The sequence below is a fragment of the Carassius auratus genome, chromosome 22, assembly GCF_003368295.1.
Source record: "Carassius auratus strain Wakin chromosome 22, ASM336829v1, whole genome shotgun sequence".
Lineage (NCBI taxonomy): Eukaryota > Metazoa > Chordata > Actinopteri > Cypriniformes > Cyprinidae > Carassius > Carassius auratus.
The window spans coordinates 33142099-33158517 of NC_039264.1; the positions used below are offsets into that span (position 1 = coordinate 33142099).

Genomic DNA, 16419 nt, shown 5'->3' on the forward strand with positions numbered 1-16419 from the left:
ACACAATAGAAAAAAAAAAACAAATGTTGAGAGATTCAAACAAAAAGTAACCAATAAGTAGAACAAAATAAAAAATAAAAAAGACTGCAGGTGTTGTCACTAGTGGAAGCGCAAGAGTCTGAGAGTGCAAGTCTGCAGCCAGACCCTTCTATTATAATACAACTGTGCTGCTGACTCTTCATTGAGTACCAAAAGTACATATGCTTCCTGTACATGGTTTCTAAAAGGATGGAAACACAAAAAAAGTTGAATGCCACTTATCTATACCACAGGTTATACTAAAATTTGGTTAATGTGCATGTACAACTCCAACATGTTGGGTTAACTTCAAAAGAGTGATTGTGCTTCGAGTGCACTTTGGGCAATGGTACAGTCGAGGCATAAGGATCTAATAAAAGAGGCAAATCATTCAGAGGAAGGTTACTGGCGGTGCTTGTCTCCATCTTCTAATGTTGACAGTGTGACTCTGAAGGAAAGTCAGTGTCTTTCTCAGGTGTGGTGGATATGCAATGTTGAAAACAGAATAGATCCAGAAGGCTGTTATGAAGGCTTCATCAAGGCTGGTGCACTGGCACACATCTGTTCCATCTTCTGTCACCACACTGAGACCTCGAACTATGATTGCCATTTTACAGTCAGTATCCATCAGGTGTGTGGTAGGAAAGGGTGTAAATGGTCCCCCTACATAAAAATTTAAAATAAAAACATACATAAATAATAATAATAATAATAAAGAGGGAAAAAATGAAAACACTTTTCAAATTCATTAGATTCTGTTGGATCCTCTTTGGCTCAGACAGTGTAGCTATTGCAGAACTGCAGAAAGAATCAGAAGCTAATGTATAAGGTTCCCAATATACAGTGCATTTCATGTTCTTGTATACACTGATAAATCTTGCATTGTTTTTAAAATGATTGTTTTACATTTTTAACAGATGGGCTAAAAGGGTACAGAAGAATAAAATATTACCTGAAAAGATTTGAAACAAGATATATATATATATATTTTTTTTTTTTTACTGTACTCACTCCAGCAGGTGTCCTTTAAGTATGTGTATTTTGAGTACATCCTCCACAGGCATTCCTTCCGTGCTTTCTCAGCGTCTCCAGGAGAATGTTTCTGTCGTGTGGTCTTTGACAGTCCATGTGTCTGGATGTGTTTCTGATACTCACTTTATAACACATTCACATGTGCCTCAACAGACACTGAATCCTCCCCAACACAAGCTTCCTTCATCAGAACAACAGAAACAGATCATGCTTAGACCGTGTCGGATATGAAAAACATCTAAATATTACTGAACAAGGTGCTTTAGATATAAAAAATTATAAAAACATTGAACTGCATAAACATTAAGATGATGGTCAGGCAGTGAAAAAGTGGAGTACATACAGTACAAAAAAAATTTAAATATCTGTAGAACAGTCTCTTCCTTACATTGACCTGCACTAAGTGAAAATGTCAAATTGATTAATAGTGCAAAAATAAATTATGCATATGGCAGTGTGCTTACATATGCTATAATAACCTGCAAAATGTACATTTTCTATAAGCAGAGTTGAGAAAACCTGTATTATTTTCTTGTAATTTATTAAAAGAAGTTACACCGCCATCTTGTTCCGAATTAACTGACTTGAATATACTCGACGTCGTAATTACGACTTGTCAATAAGTACAAACTTCCCAGGAGGACTTGAACCATAGATTGTATAAAAACGACTTGAACTCAGCCTTAAGCCGCCTTTCCACTGCACACGAAATTCGGACACGATTGTCGCATTTCTCCCTCTAGCGGCAGTCGCGCAGAACTTTCAAACTGGTCGTGCAGCAACCGTTTACCTTGGCATATTCACCATGGTAAAATTAATAATTTTGATGAACATAGTTAATTTATGAATGCATCGTCACAAATCAGGTGACCCCCAAAATAAAAACAGTAGGTTTTATGGGGCTAATCAACGTAAATAATGGTTTAATAATTATTAAATAATTATTTCTGCCATAAGTATTATAAACCACCATTTTACAGAAATAGTGTTTAAAGGATAATGTTAATGTTAACAAAATATTGGTAATTCTGACCTCGCACCGATAGTTTTGATTAGAATACATCACATCCGGTCAGGCGTTCGCATACGGTCTAGTCGCAGAAGTTCAAATATTTGAACGTTTTGTTTTTGTTTTGTTTTTTTGTTTTTTTACAAATTGTACAAGGGATACAGGATCAAACACAAAAAAATAAATTAAAAATAATACAATACACTCAGAGTAAAGCAAGGCAGTAGATAAGGGATAGTCTACGAAAAAAAAAAACAATTCACAAAAGATTAATAGACATTACAAATACAAAAGATGAATAAAATTAAATAGAAATAAATAACATTGGGAATACACAAATAAATAATAAATCTTCAGAAATTCAGGAAGTAACTTATAATAAACCATAATTTCTTTAAGCAGCAAAGAAGTTTTAGCAGCTTTCTTATTAGCTGATAAACAATGAGAGTCATAAAATAATTTTAGATCAACACAAAAAAGTTTAAAATTGGGCTTCGAAAAAGTTACTTTACACTTATGAAGATGAAACTCGCCACATAAAGTAAGCAATTTTGATCTGTCATCCATCTCCTTTGACCCGGTGTCCCAAATCAAAAACAGCACATTCACAACCTCAAATGTAAAGAGTTTGTAATAAGCAGAAAATATAAGCCAGGCTACTTTTTTCCAGAACTCTTTTGCATAATCACATTCAAAAAAACAGATGTGGTATTGTTTCAAGATTAGAGTTACAGAATGTGCAGTGAGAAGATATGTTGAACTTAAATTTAGAAAGGAGAGAGTTACAGGGATAGTAATTATGTAGAATTTTAAAGTGAAGCTCTTTCCACTTGTTAGGTAACAGAAACTTATTAATACCAGTCCATATATTAATTGTAGAAAGAGAAGGATCATTCAATTTCCATTTGAAAAAAGCTTTGGGATGATAGCTAAACTTCCTAATAAGACATTTTCCAAAGGTTATTACATTTGACATTGGAAAGCTCCAAACCTCCAATAGACAATTGGGGCTTTTCACAAATGGATACTCTGTAGCGACAGAATGACCTCACCATATGCAAAAGTTTAGGTGAAATAAAATTAGTAACCCAGTTATACACTTTAGATGATGAATCTACTCCAAAAAGGTTGATAAATTCACTGTAGGAATAAAAGCTATACCATCCTTATTCAATAAATCCAAAATAAAAATAACACCTTTGTCATTTAACCCAGTCCTTAATAAAGATAGATTTGTTTCCACGCAGCACATTCTGATTGTTCCATACAATACTCCTATGAGGGGAGAAATTGTGGCAAAAGGCAAGCTTACAGGCCTCCAAGGCTTGCTATATTTGAACGTATCCGAGGCTCAAATCGGATCCGAAATTTCCGCATACGCATGTGATCGGAACTCCACGCAGCTCCAGCATTACTTTCCATTGGAAATGAATGACTTCCGGTCTGTCGCTTGTCGTTCGTCGGAGACAGTGGAAAGGCGGCTTTAGGGAGGCTCCTACGCGTTTACGTCACCGCGCTGTAGTGCTTTCACTTTCACTCGCGAAAGGTCGTACTGTTTAGTAAAAAGCAACATGTCACTTTACAAAAGTCAGCTTTTTTCGAAAACCTGGGGAAAATGAAGATTGTCTTTATTTCGCTTCTCGTATTGTTCTGGTGTTTACTCGACCATGGTAAGACATCATTTATCTCTTTCGGTGTTCTTGTGCTAAACGCAAAGTGCGGTCAAACGGTCATGTTTTCGGTAACAAAATACTATTAAACATACGTAGCTTGTCACAACAACAGCTGTCAGATTTCATATAGCGCCTGTTTACACCTCACTTAATGCGTTATTTTCTCTGATCGGACTTCCAATCGAAAAAAAGTCAAGACGCTCTCTAAAACACTTTCGATTCTGTAAGAAAGAAAAAAAAAAACAACTATAACAAGTTTAAATTCGAATTTATTGTGGAGCAACAACATCTTTAACAAATGCGGGGCTCAGTTTATTTGCTGGTGGTTCAATTCGAATGTAATCAGGGCTGGATTCACTGTAAACCCTAATGTTGCCTTGACTTAAAAAATCAAGTAATGTTGACTAAACATTACTTAAAATTTTGCATTTTGGCCCTGTCACTTAAAAATATGAGTTAATTTAACTAATTTACCTTAAAAATGCATAAACTTAAGATTTCAAGTGTTGTGAGCTCAAAATCATGAGTAATCCTTTCGAAAAACTCAACGTCACTCTGTTCTTCCTTTAATGTGATTGGCCATGGGAGAAATTCTGCCTAGCAACAAGAGAACAAAAGCACTGATTGGTGGGTTACAAAATTCGTCCTTTTGGTCTGTTTGGTTGCTGAACTACAATTCAAGAGGAAGTTTTTCTTTGTGTACTATGTTCGGTGACTAAAATTATGTAGATATAAAGTTGTTTTGCATGATTTCTACTGGTGAAATATGTTAATTTAAATCCTTGTGGTACGTGATTTTGAGATGATTATTGAAACTACAACTTAAGTATTTGATGAAGTGGCCCAATCGTTTTCCTTTGAGGGAAAGAACATGGCAGCTAAAGTTACTGCTTAACTCGTTAGATCGAAAACCCTAATAAGTTGAATGAACTAAATTGATTGAGTAAACTCATTGCCTCAATTTAATTGAGTAATGGCGTCCCTCAAAACTTACATATTTAAGTTTATTTAACTTGACGGTTTTGTAGATTGTACACTGAAAACCCTAATAAGTTGAATGAACTAAATTGATTGAGTAAACTCGTTGCCTCAATTTAATTGAGTAATGGAGTCTCCCAAAACTTACATATTTAAGTTTATTTAACTTGACGGTTTTGTAGATTGTACTTAAATGACTCAGTTCACCAAACTTGATGCTTATTTAATGTACTTAAACAATTATGTTCACTTAACTTGGTACTAATTTCAAGTGTACTTACATATTTAAGTTAACTCAACATGTAAATTTAACTGAAAATGATGTTCTTATTTTTGACAGCACACTGAAGTAAAACAAATAACAGCATATTTTGACTTTGACCTTTTGACAAACTGTCACTATATTTATGAAAATACAGTAAACCCTATACTGCACTTTAAAAAAAAAGAAAAAAAAGTATTTTTATGTCTTTGCAGACATTGAAAAGACATCCACTGAGGAGAGAAAGTTTTTATGACGTCTTTTTTAAATGTTTTTTATGTCTTCTGTACATCCGATATAGATGTTCACATATCCTCCTTACAAGGTTCTGTGACTTTATTTCTGTCAGACATCTAGAGAAGCTCTTATTGAGAATTAACAGAGGTTTAAATGTGCATACTTGATTCATTTGAAGTCACCATTGTGGTGGAAAATGTTTGGTTTAGTTGGGATCTTGGTCCAGATACTTCTTATGTTCGCTTGTGTCTTGCTGCTATAACAGTATATTTTAAAATGCTGTTTTTGTGGTGAAGAAAGACAAAGTTTAAAAGAGCTCAGGTGTTATCAGCTCTTTGTTGGTGTTAGCTTGTCTCTTGCTGCTGTAACTTGTGTGTTGTAAAACACTGTTACTGTGGCAAAGAGAGTTGAGATCTAACATACACATATCTTGCTTTTAATGGTGACTAATTATAGTAAAATAAAATGTATTGCTGCAACTATGGATATACTTTTATGGATATAAACTTTGTAGATAAAACAATGTACGTACTTTTAGAAAACCGATCATGTCGTCACAAACAGACATCAAGATTTTGGATATGCATCACATCAATGGTGACAATCAGAACAAAAAAGGCTGGAAAATTAGGATGAGTTTGTGCTATGGAGCTCTTTTGTTTGTCACCATTATTGTGATGCATATGCTACATCTAGAAGTCTGTGTGTGTGAGTACTTGATTGAATCTTTTACTCAAATTATTTAAAACACATTCATTTCATCCATCTTTAAAATAAGTATTTTACTCCTGGTGCCTGTTAAAAATATCAATCAAAACGTATTTTATGATCTCAAATACATATTATGTGATGACTTTCCCATCAACAAAAAAACATCAAATAACACCTGAGCTCATTTAAATTTGTCTTTTTTTCACCACAAAAACAGCAGCAAGAGACAAATTAACACAAGAAGTAACTGGACCGAGATCCCAACTAAACCAAACACTTTCCACCACAATGGTGACTTCAAATGAATCATGTATCAACATTTAAACCTCTGAGGGATTTAGGTAGTCTACAAAACCGTCAAGTTAAATGAACTTAAATATGTAAGTTTTGGGAGACTCCATTACTCAATTAAATTGAGGCAACAAGTTTACTCAATAAATTTAGTTCAGTCAACTTATTAGGGTTTTCAGTGTTGGTAATCGAGGTAGGCCTACCGGAAGGGGCCGACAGAATGAGTTTTCGTTTGTTTAAGTGTTTAAGAAGCTCAATTTCTAAGAGAATTGAATAAAACAAATTTGGTGTCTATATAATTTTGTTTTATTCAATATATATATATATATATATATATATATATATATATATAGTATATATATATATATATATATATATATATATATATATATATATATATATATATATAGTATCCAGCTATACAATACATGACATGGCATACAGCCAAGTATGGTGATTCATACATGGAACTGGTGTTCTGCATTTAACCCACCCAAAGTAAACACACACCCGGAGCAGTGAGCAGCTATTTATGCTGCGGCATCCAGGGAGTAGTTGGGGGTTCAGTGCCTTGCTCAAGGGGCCCTAATTTTTTTATTTATTTTTTTACTGAAGGTGGAGAGAGCACTGTACATTCACTTCCCCCACCTACAATTCCTGCTGGCCTGAGACTCAAACTCACAACCTTTGGTTTACGAGTACGTCTCTCTAACATTAGGCCACGACTTCCCCACCATTTAGGTGTGTTTTTAAGCATGGCTGCTGGCTTGAGCTAGTCATGAGTAGGCCTGTCACAATTAAAAAAAGAATTGTTGTGCAATATATTGCCCCACAAATAATTATATCTATATATTTTTTATTATTATTATTATTTTAGTTTGTGCCACAGAATATATAATGATAATGTAACGGCATAATGCAAGAAGGCCCACATGCATCTAAATGACAAACTTATTTTTTTTTTTTAAGATAATTTAGATCATGAAAATCAAGTAGGCTATCTAAATATTATATATCTAAATAAAATAAAACCCTAATAAATATTAAATAAACATTTTCTAGCAAAGAGTGCAAAGTAACAAGAATAAAACAAACAAAAAAGGTGTATAGAGATTTTTCCATCTACAGATTTTTATTTTCCTGACCTTCTTTTCTCTGTAAATTAAGGGTGCACTGTATTGCTATTGCTATAAATTTCTACTTAGCAGTCAGATGTTATTATTTTTATTACATTTGAATAAGTAAAAAATAATTAAATTAAATAATTTAATTTGAAATTAAAAATAAGGAGCGATATACTGCGTCACAAAAAATTATTGAGGTCATGTAAATATATTGCGCAATAAGGCCATAATCATGAGCTGGTCATGAGCAGGAGCTAGTTGTGTAGGACCAGCTTAAACCAGCAGTCATGCTTCAAAACATCCCTAACCAGCATATGCTGTTTTTTTTTTTTTTCAATAGGGTCTTTAACATTCATATTGCTGACGTACTTGTGCTATCTGAGTTCTTCCAAATGAATACAAATGTAAATGAAAACATGAAATAAAAACAATGTTTTCTTCATTCTATCTTAATGTTGTGGAAACAGCACAATTTTAAAGGTCTCATTTTACGTGTTTTTGAAGCTTTGATTGTGTTTGCAGTGTGCAATATAATATGTCCATGTTTCGCGTGTAAAAAAAAAACAGTATTTTTTACACAATTCACCTATCTGTATACTGCTGTTTTCACTGTCATAAAAACAGGCTGATGACTGACTTGTTCTATAAAGTCCCTCCTTCAGAAATACGTAATGAGTTGTGATTGGGCCAGCGGTTCCTGTGTTGTGATTCGACAGCAGCTTAGCGCAGGCTGCCCTCTTGGAAACGCGATTGGGCTAGTTTTGGATTAGTTTTGAGAAGCAAGTGGGCAGGAGCATGTGCTGGAGATGTCCTTTGAGGGCAGTTCCTGTGAGGGCAATCACAGGAGCGTTTTTACTGACGAGATGCGCATGAAAATCGCATTCATTTTTTTTGCACAGCCCTAACATCTATTTAACAAAGCTAAACAGTGTTGCCCTTTGTGTAATAAGTTACAGAAACTGTTAAACGCACCAACTTAAATAATAAAATACACTTACCGGTTGTGGTCCATAAACAACGCCTTCTCCAGACAAAGAGGGAACTGCTCCATCTTTCAAGAATAATCTTTGTGCGAATCCGGCATTAAACTGATTGAGATTGAGCAAGCTGTCCTCAGCAAAATGTGCTGCACATAGTTTTACATGTGCATTTTAATTTTCGGGAACCGAGTTAAACATAAATTTTAACCATTAATCTCTAAGTACAGCGTCCCTGGGAAGGTCAAACAAAGATGATTGGACACAGAGATGAAAAAAGCAGCGTTTCGCTGACATGGCGACAAACACAAACGCAGCTGTTCCTTCTACTCCGTCGGAGCGCAACAAGACCATGCCCCTTTTTTGTGTATTCCTGTGGGCGGAGGTTAGACAAAAAACTGTTTTAGTGATGTCATTACTGCAGGAACTAGAGGGGTGTAGTCCAAACGGGTCGTTCGATGTAGGCGAATTCTGTTAAATAAAATATCTTGCTTGGCATTGAACTTTGAGCTTTACAATTTTACAGATATTATTTATACTCTAACAACAACATTACACACTAACTAAAGTTTAAAACATGGGATCATGAAGAACGGGACCTTTAATAAAGTTCAATATATACATTTATGGGAAAATGTTAAACTATTTAATATTCAGAAGAGATAATATTATGTTTACACACACATTTGCTGAATATGCAAGTGACAAAATGATTGTGACAATGACTTCACAGGACTCAAACTACTCAAACGCTGAAAACATTCACTGATGCTCAAGAAGGAAACACAATGCATATATTGCATAGAAGATACATAATATATTTATGCATTTAGCAGAAGTCAAAAGTAGCTACAATTTACCCTGAACATCCAGTTAAAAAGAGGCTCTTAATTAGTGCTGTCAAACGATTAATCACGATTAATCGCATCCAAAGTAACTCTTAATGCATTTTTTCATTTATTTATTGAGGAGTAGTAAATGTTTTCACCCTTTGTATTAGTTGCGTATAAATCTCTCAGTCATCATTAGTGTGAAAAGATGCATCTCAGAATCATACTGTAAATCGGTTAGCAAAAATGTATATTGGTTGACAACTACTCGGGACAAACTGGGCCACATGAGCAACTAGTCACTGATTATCTGGGCAACAATGTAATTAAGAATCGTATGTGCTTTTGAACTGATTCATTAGTGTCAATTAAATTGTTTTATCTAGTGAACTGTATGTAAATATCTGTTATGTTAAAAATGTTATACAGTAGGACAAGCACTAAATCAAACAAAAATAACATGCAAATTTTTTTATGAATAAAACTGTGCATATCCTGTGCAAGGATTATGTAAATTTGTGCCCAAACTGTATATTAATCGTGATGTGTGTTGTATGATGTTCATAAGGTTGATAAAAATCAAAATCAATGAGACTCATGGATTAACCTTGCAAAAGTGTTCATACCCCTTAATATTTTCCTGTTTTATTGCCTTATTTTATGGTATTATATTAACCCCCCCCCCCCCACACACACACACACACACACACATCAACTACACTCTATACACCATGATGACAATGCAAACATGTGATTTGTGTCAACACTAAAATTTTCGACATTTGTGCAGAGCACTGTGATGAGCACTGTCTGGTTCTCCATACATGATGTTGGGAATTTTTGTCAGTTTTTAGACCTTTTATTGAGGGGTGTGTGCTTTTACAAATCATACCCATTCAGTTGAATTTGCCACACTAACATCCACTCGAAGTGTAGTAACATCTACAAGCGATAAAAAAGCTCCTGAGCTAAATTTCAAGTGTCACAGAAAAGGATCTTAATTAATGCAATATGTTTTTTTTCTTCTTCTTTTTCATTATGGTGCATGGAGTGTAGATTGACATAGAACATTAGCCAGCAACAAAAAGCAGGAACAAATGAAGGGATATGAATACTTTGACAAGGACCTGTATTTATCTACCCTCTTTATCATCTGTAGAATAAAATGTTTACAGCACTTCACTGCTGTATCATTTTGATTGGCTTATGATTAACAGTCCATTTCTTCTTTAGGTGTATCTGGTGTTGGTCCAGATGGAGTGGGGGTGAATGTGATGGAGGGAGATTCAGTCACTCTAAACACTAGCGTTAAAACAAACCAAAAAGAAAAGATTAGATGGTATTTCGGTGACACTCGCATCGCTGAAATCAGTGGAGATCTCAGTAAGATCTGTACAGATGTTCAGTGTAATAAAGGTACTGAGAGATTCAGAGGCAGACTGAAGCTGGATCATCAGACTGGATCTCTGACCATCACAAACACCAGAACCACTGACTCTGGAGATTATACACTAAAAATCAGCAACAGTAACAACAGCGACATTGGCAAAACCTTCTCTGTTGCCTTCCATGGTGAGTCATTAAGTTTAAAAGCAAGTATTGTACATTTAAATCACAAAAGCAATCTGTTTAGTGATGTGTTTAGATTTGAAGGGTGGTGACAGCCACCTTGGAAAATAAAATAAAGAAAGAATCACCTCTATTACCCCCTCAAATTCAATATGTATGATGATTAAGGAACTGTAAACAGTAATTTGCCAATCAGAAAAAGCATGCTCATATTCAAGCAAACTTTCATTATTTTCCATCCTGTTCAAAATGGCCAAGAGAATGAAGTGCATCTTTTGGCATTATTTAAATTTAAGAGATTAGCAAAAGGCAATAATCCCAGTGAAGTTAACAGTAGTGCCCCTGTGTGCATAAAGTACCATCTTATGTAAAGAATTTGCTTGCTTACAAAACTTGTAAGAAAATTACTTGACTTGAATTTATAACAACTGTAATTTACTTTTATTTTTTTATTTAAATGTAATATTTGTATATAAAGTGTTAAATAAATTGCTACATGCAAGCCATGGAACCAGCAGCATCAGTGACCAGAGTCTGTGCAGTTCACAGAAATAGTGTTCCAAATAGAGAGTAAGAGAATCACCCAAATAATTTATTTTGGAATATTCATATTTGTCATAATGAGATTTGCTGTATGTACAATTCAGGATATCAACACTTCAAAAGGGAAAGGCATTTAAACCTGTTCGTTAAAATACAGTATATATATATATATATATATATATATATATATATATATATAGTATATATATATATACAGTATATATATATACAGTATATATACAGTATATAGAGAGAGAGAGGGAGAGAGAATATTGTAAAAAAAAAAAAAAAACCCGATAAGCATATATATATATATATATATATATATATATATATATATATATATATATATATATATATTTACGACAACATTTTAATGCCACATTGAAAAAATATTGTATTCGACTCTATTCTCGCAATATTTCGACTTTATACACTAAATATTTTAATTTTATTCTCGAAACATTTCAACTTTATTCCTCGTAATATTTCTACTTTATTCTTGAAACGTTTTGACTTTACTTTCGTAATAATTTGACTTTATTCATCTAATATTTCAGTTTTATTCTCAAAACATTTAGACTTTATTCTTGTAATATTTCGACTTTATACTCAAAATATTTAGACTTTATTCTCGTAATATTTAGACTTTATTCACAAAATATTTTTATTTAATTCTCAAAACATTTCAACTTTATTGCTGTAATATTTTGATTTTATTCTTGAAACATTTCGACTTGTAGGCTTGACTTCACTTGACTCTTAAATCATCATCAGTTCACCTAATTTATCAGGATTTAGTTTCAAATTTTCTACCTCTGTGTTCAGTCTGACTTAAATTGTAGGTGTTTATTGAATGAAATTGTGGAAATAATAAAAAAAACTGATCATAATGTTTGTTGTGTTTTAATTAAATACCTGATTATTCCGAACTTACTATACTTCAATTCAATTCAATTTAAGTTTATTTGTGTAGCGCTTTTTACAATACAAATCATTACAAAGCAACTTTACAGAAAATTACTTTTCTACAATATTTAGTAGTAGCTTATAAGTGGTGACTGGATTTTTCAGAAAAATTAATACAAGACGTAGTCAGCCAGACGAAGAACATTATTAATATTATTAATTAATAATTATTATATGACGCAGTCACACTTGTAGCAATATTTGTTAGTTCTGTTGTTGATTCAGGGTTAGCATCATCTGAGGTCCTCTGATGCTCAGCATCATCTCTTCTCAGGTGTTCTGGATCCAGACTGGAGCTTGTGTAAATTATAGTTACAAAACATAGAAACAAATAGAGAAATCAATAGCATAGCTGCTGTTCCAACAAAGTAAAATTAATTAGTTTAACCCAAGCTAAAGAATAAGAATGCGCATTTGATCAGATGCAACTACACTCACAATTTAAGAGATACATTATTTGAATGATTGGTGAAAGAGATGCGTTTTTAATCTAGATTTAAACAGAGAGAGTGTGTCTGAACCCCGAACATTATCAGGAAGGCTATTCCAGAGTTTGGGAGCCAAATGTGAGAAAGCTCTACCTCCTTCAGTGGACTGCTATCCTAGGAACTACCAAAAGTCCAGCGCTTTGTGACCTCAGGGTGCGTGATGGATTGTAGCGTGGTAGAAGGCTAGTTAGGTACGCAGGAGCTAAACCATTTAGGGCCTTATAGGTAAGTAATGATAATTTGTAACTGATACGGAATAGGTAGCCAATGCAGAGACTGTAAAATTGGGGTAATAAGATCATATTTTCTTGACCTGGTAAGGACTCTAGCTGCTGCATTTTGGACTACATGTACCGTATTTTCCGAACTATAAGTCACACTTTTTTTCATAGTTTGGCTGGTCCTGCGACTTATAGTCAGGTGCGACTTGTTTATCAAAATTAATTTGGCATGAACCAAGAGAAATGAACTAAGAGAAATGAACCAAGAGAAAACATTATCGTCTACAGCCGCCAGAGGGCACTCTATGCTGCCAGAGATGCTGCTCAGTGCTCCTGTAGTCTACAGCAGCATAGAGCGCCCTCACGCAGCTGTAGACGGTAATGTTTTCTCTTGGTTCTTGGTTCTAAATAAATGCAACTTATAGTCCAGTGCGACTTATATATGTTTTTTTTTCCTCATCATGACGTATTTTGGGACTGATGTGACTTATACTCAGGTGCGAATTATAGTCCGAAAAATACAGGAGCTTGTTTATTAAAGATGCAGGACAACCACCTAGAAGTGCATTACAATAGTCCAGTCTAGAGGTCATGAATGCATGAACTAGCTTTTCTGCATCAGAAACATGTAACATGTTTCTTAGCTTGGCAATGTTTCTAAGATGGAAGAATGCAGTTTTTATAACATGGGAAATATGATTTTCAAAAGACAAGTTGCTGTCTAATATAACACCCAGATTTTTGACTGTAGAGGAAGTAACAGTACATCCGTTTTGTTGCAAATTGTAATGTAATAAATAACAAGATTCTGTGTACTGTTTTTTTTTTTTTTTGGATTAATAAGTCTGTTTTATCCAAATTTAATAAGAGAAAATTATTGGTCATCCAATCTTTTACATTTTTAACAGACTCTGTAGAAATTTAGAAGTTTCATCTGGTCTCGTTGAGATATATAGCTGAGTATCATCAGCATAGCAGTGGAAGCTAATTCTGTATTTTCTAATAATATTACCAAGGGGAAACATGTATATTGAAAATAGAAGGGGACCTAGGACGGATCCTTGTGGCACTCCATATTTTACTGGTGATAAATGAGATTACTCCCCATTTAAATAAACAAGATGATAGCGATCAGACAGGTAGGATCGAAACCATCTTAAAGCCTGCCCTTGAATACCTGTATAGTTTTGTAATCTATCTATGAGTATGTCATGATCTATGGTGTCGAACGCAGCACTAAAATCAAGTAAGACTAGAAATGAGATGCAGCCTTGTTCTGACGCAAGGAGCAGGTCATTTGTAATTTTAACAAGTGCAGTTTCTGTGTTATGGGGGGGCCTGAAACCCGACTGATATTCTTCATACAGATCATTTTTTTGCAGGAAGGAGCTCAAGTGAGCAGACACAACTTTTTCTAAAATTTTTGACATAAATGGAAGATTTGAAATGGGCCTATAATTTGCCAGTACACTAGGATCTAGTTTTGGTTTCTTAATAAGAGGCTTAATAACCGGCAGCTTGAATGGTTTTGGGACGTGACCTAAAGATAACGACGAGTTAATGATATTGAGAAGCTGTTCTTCGGCTACGGGTAACAAGTATTTCAGTAATTTAGTGGGTACAGGATCTAATAAACATGTTGTTGGTTTAGATACAGTGATAAGTTTATTTAGCTCTTCCTGTTCTATAGTTGTAAAGCACTGCAGTTTATCTTTGGGGGCGATGGATGAAACTGAAGTGTTAGACGCTGTAGACTCTACATTCGCTATTGTATTTCTAATGTTATCTATTTTATCAGTGAATAAATTCATAAAGTCATTACTATAATTCCAATTATCCATTCACAGGAGACCATTCTTGATACTTCTATGTCATGTCCAGGGGGGAAGGAGGGAGCCTAAGCATGGGTGAAGGGACAGATGAGAAAATGTTAATGTGTGTTATGACAGTTCCTGAGTTTCGGCTTCACAAGGAGTTAATTTCATAAGGAAATAATTTCACAATTTCCTTACAATCTGTAGAAAAACATTATGCATCAGAATAAACTGTACATTTCTTCTTCAGGTGTGTCTGGTGTCATTCCAGACAGAGTGTCAGTGTTTGCAATGGAGGAAGATTCAGTCACTCTACACACTGATGTTAAAGCAAACCAACAAAACAGAATCAGATGGTATTTTGGTGACACTCGCATCGCTCAAATCAATGGAGATCTCAGTTTTATCTGTACAGATGTTGAGTGTAATAAAGGTACTGAGAGATTCAGAGACAGACTGAAGCTGGACAATCAGACTGGATCTCTGACCATCATGAACATCACAACCAATGACTCTGGAGATTATCAACTAAAGATCAGCAGTAAAAAGAACAACGAGAGTATTAAGAGTTTCATTTTCGCTGTTCATGGTGAGTTAGTATGTTTAATAGAAAGTCTTGTTCATGTAAATCAAATGAATGTGTTGTTAGGGATCATTTTGCAGTGACAATCAGAGGTGTTTTTCTTTTTACTTGTGTATTAATTGACATACAGTATATACGTAATTTATTTAAAAAAATATTACTGTTGAAATAGAATTTGTAGACAGGAGTAGGATTTTTTTTTTAGAAGTTTCATCAGTTTTGTTCTGGTAAAGATGTCAAAGATGTAAAGATTCTTCAATCAGCTGAGTTGGTTTGTGTTCCAGGTGTTTTTGCTGCTGAACGAAATGAAATGAAGAGAAAGTCAGTGACGGAGGGAGAATCTGTTACTTTAGATCCTTGCGAAGTAAAAAACCCAGATGATTTGATGACATGGTATTTTAATAGCATGTATATGGCCAAAGTCAATAGAGATCTCAGTTATATCTGTACAGACAATCAGTGTACTGAGAGATTCAGAGACAGACTGAAGCTGGATCATCAGACTGGATCTCTGACCATCATGAAAACCAGAACCAAAGACTCTGGACTTTATGAACTACAGATCAACAGCTGCAGATTCAGCATCAGCAGGAGCTTCAGTGTTACTGTAACTGGTGTTACTGTTACTGGTGAGTGAAACGTAGGCCTCACCAATGACTCCATCTATCAAATGTCTGTCCGTATCAAACAACTGTTCACTGAAAGTAGAAATGTGTAAATATCAAAGTATTGGAGTTGATTAACAGTTGATCTCTTGTAATAATGACTGTCTGTCTTTAGGTGGTTCAGATCCAAGGCCAGCTTCAGCTGCAGAAATATGTGCTGCCGTTATTGGGAGTGTTATTGTAGGTGCTCTGCTGGTGGCTGGTGTGATTTACCGCTACAGAAAATATACACAAGATGGCAAGTATTATGTTCAGCTAACTGTCCAAGTTGAAATTATGAGATTTATTGTATAAATATAATCTTTAAAAAGATGTTCAAGTATGTGTTTCTATCTTAATTGATCAAATTAAGAATGTGTTATTGATCAAACAGGAACTCCAGGGCCACACAGTGATCAGCAGGTAAGATACAGTGAGCACAGAAT

The 16419-nt window shown here is 34.4% G+C and overlaps 1 protein-coding gene across 1 annotated transcript; it reads left to right on the top strand.

Moving 5' to 3' along the window:
* Window positions 1-364: 364 nt before the first annotated feature.
* On the top strand, window positions 365-16367 carry LOC113040598 (uncharacterized). Its single transcript, XM_026198900.1, has 5 exons — window positions 365-563; window positions 10376-10714; window positions 14997-15335; window positions 15614-15958; window positions 16110-16367. The coding sequence occupies exons 1-5, from the start codon at window positions 365-367 to the stop codon at window positions 16286-16288; spliced, it is 1401 nt and encodes a 466-aa protein (XP_026054685.1). The 3' UTR covers window positions 16289-16367.
* The last annotated feature ends 52 nt before the right edge of the window (window positions 16368-16419 follow it).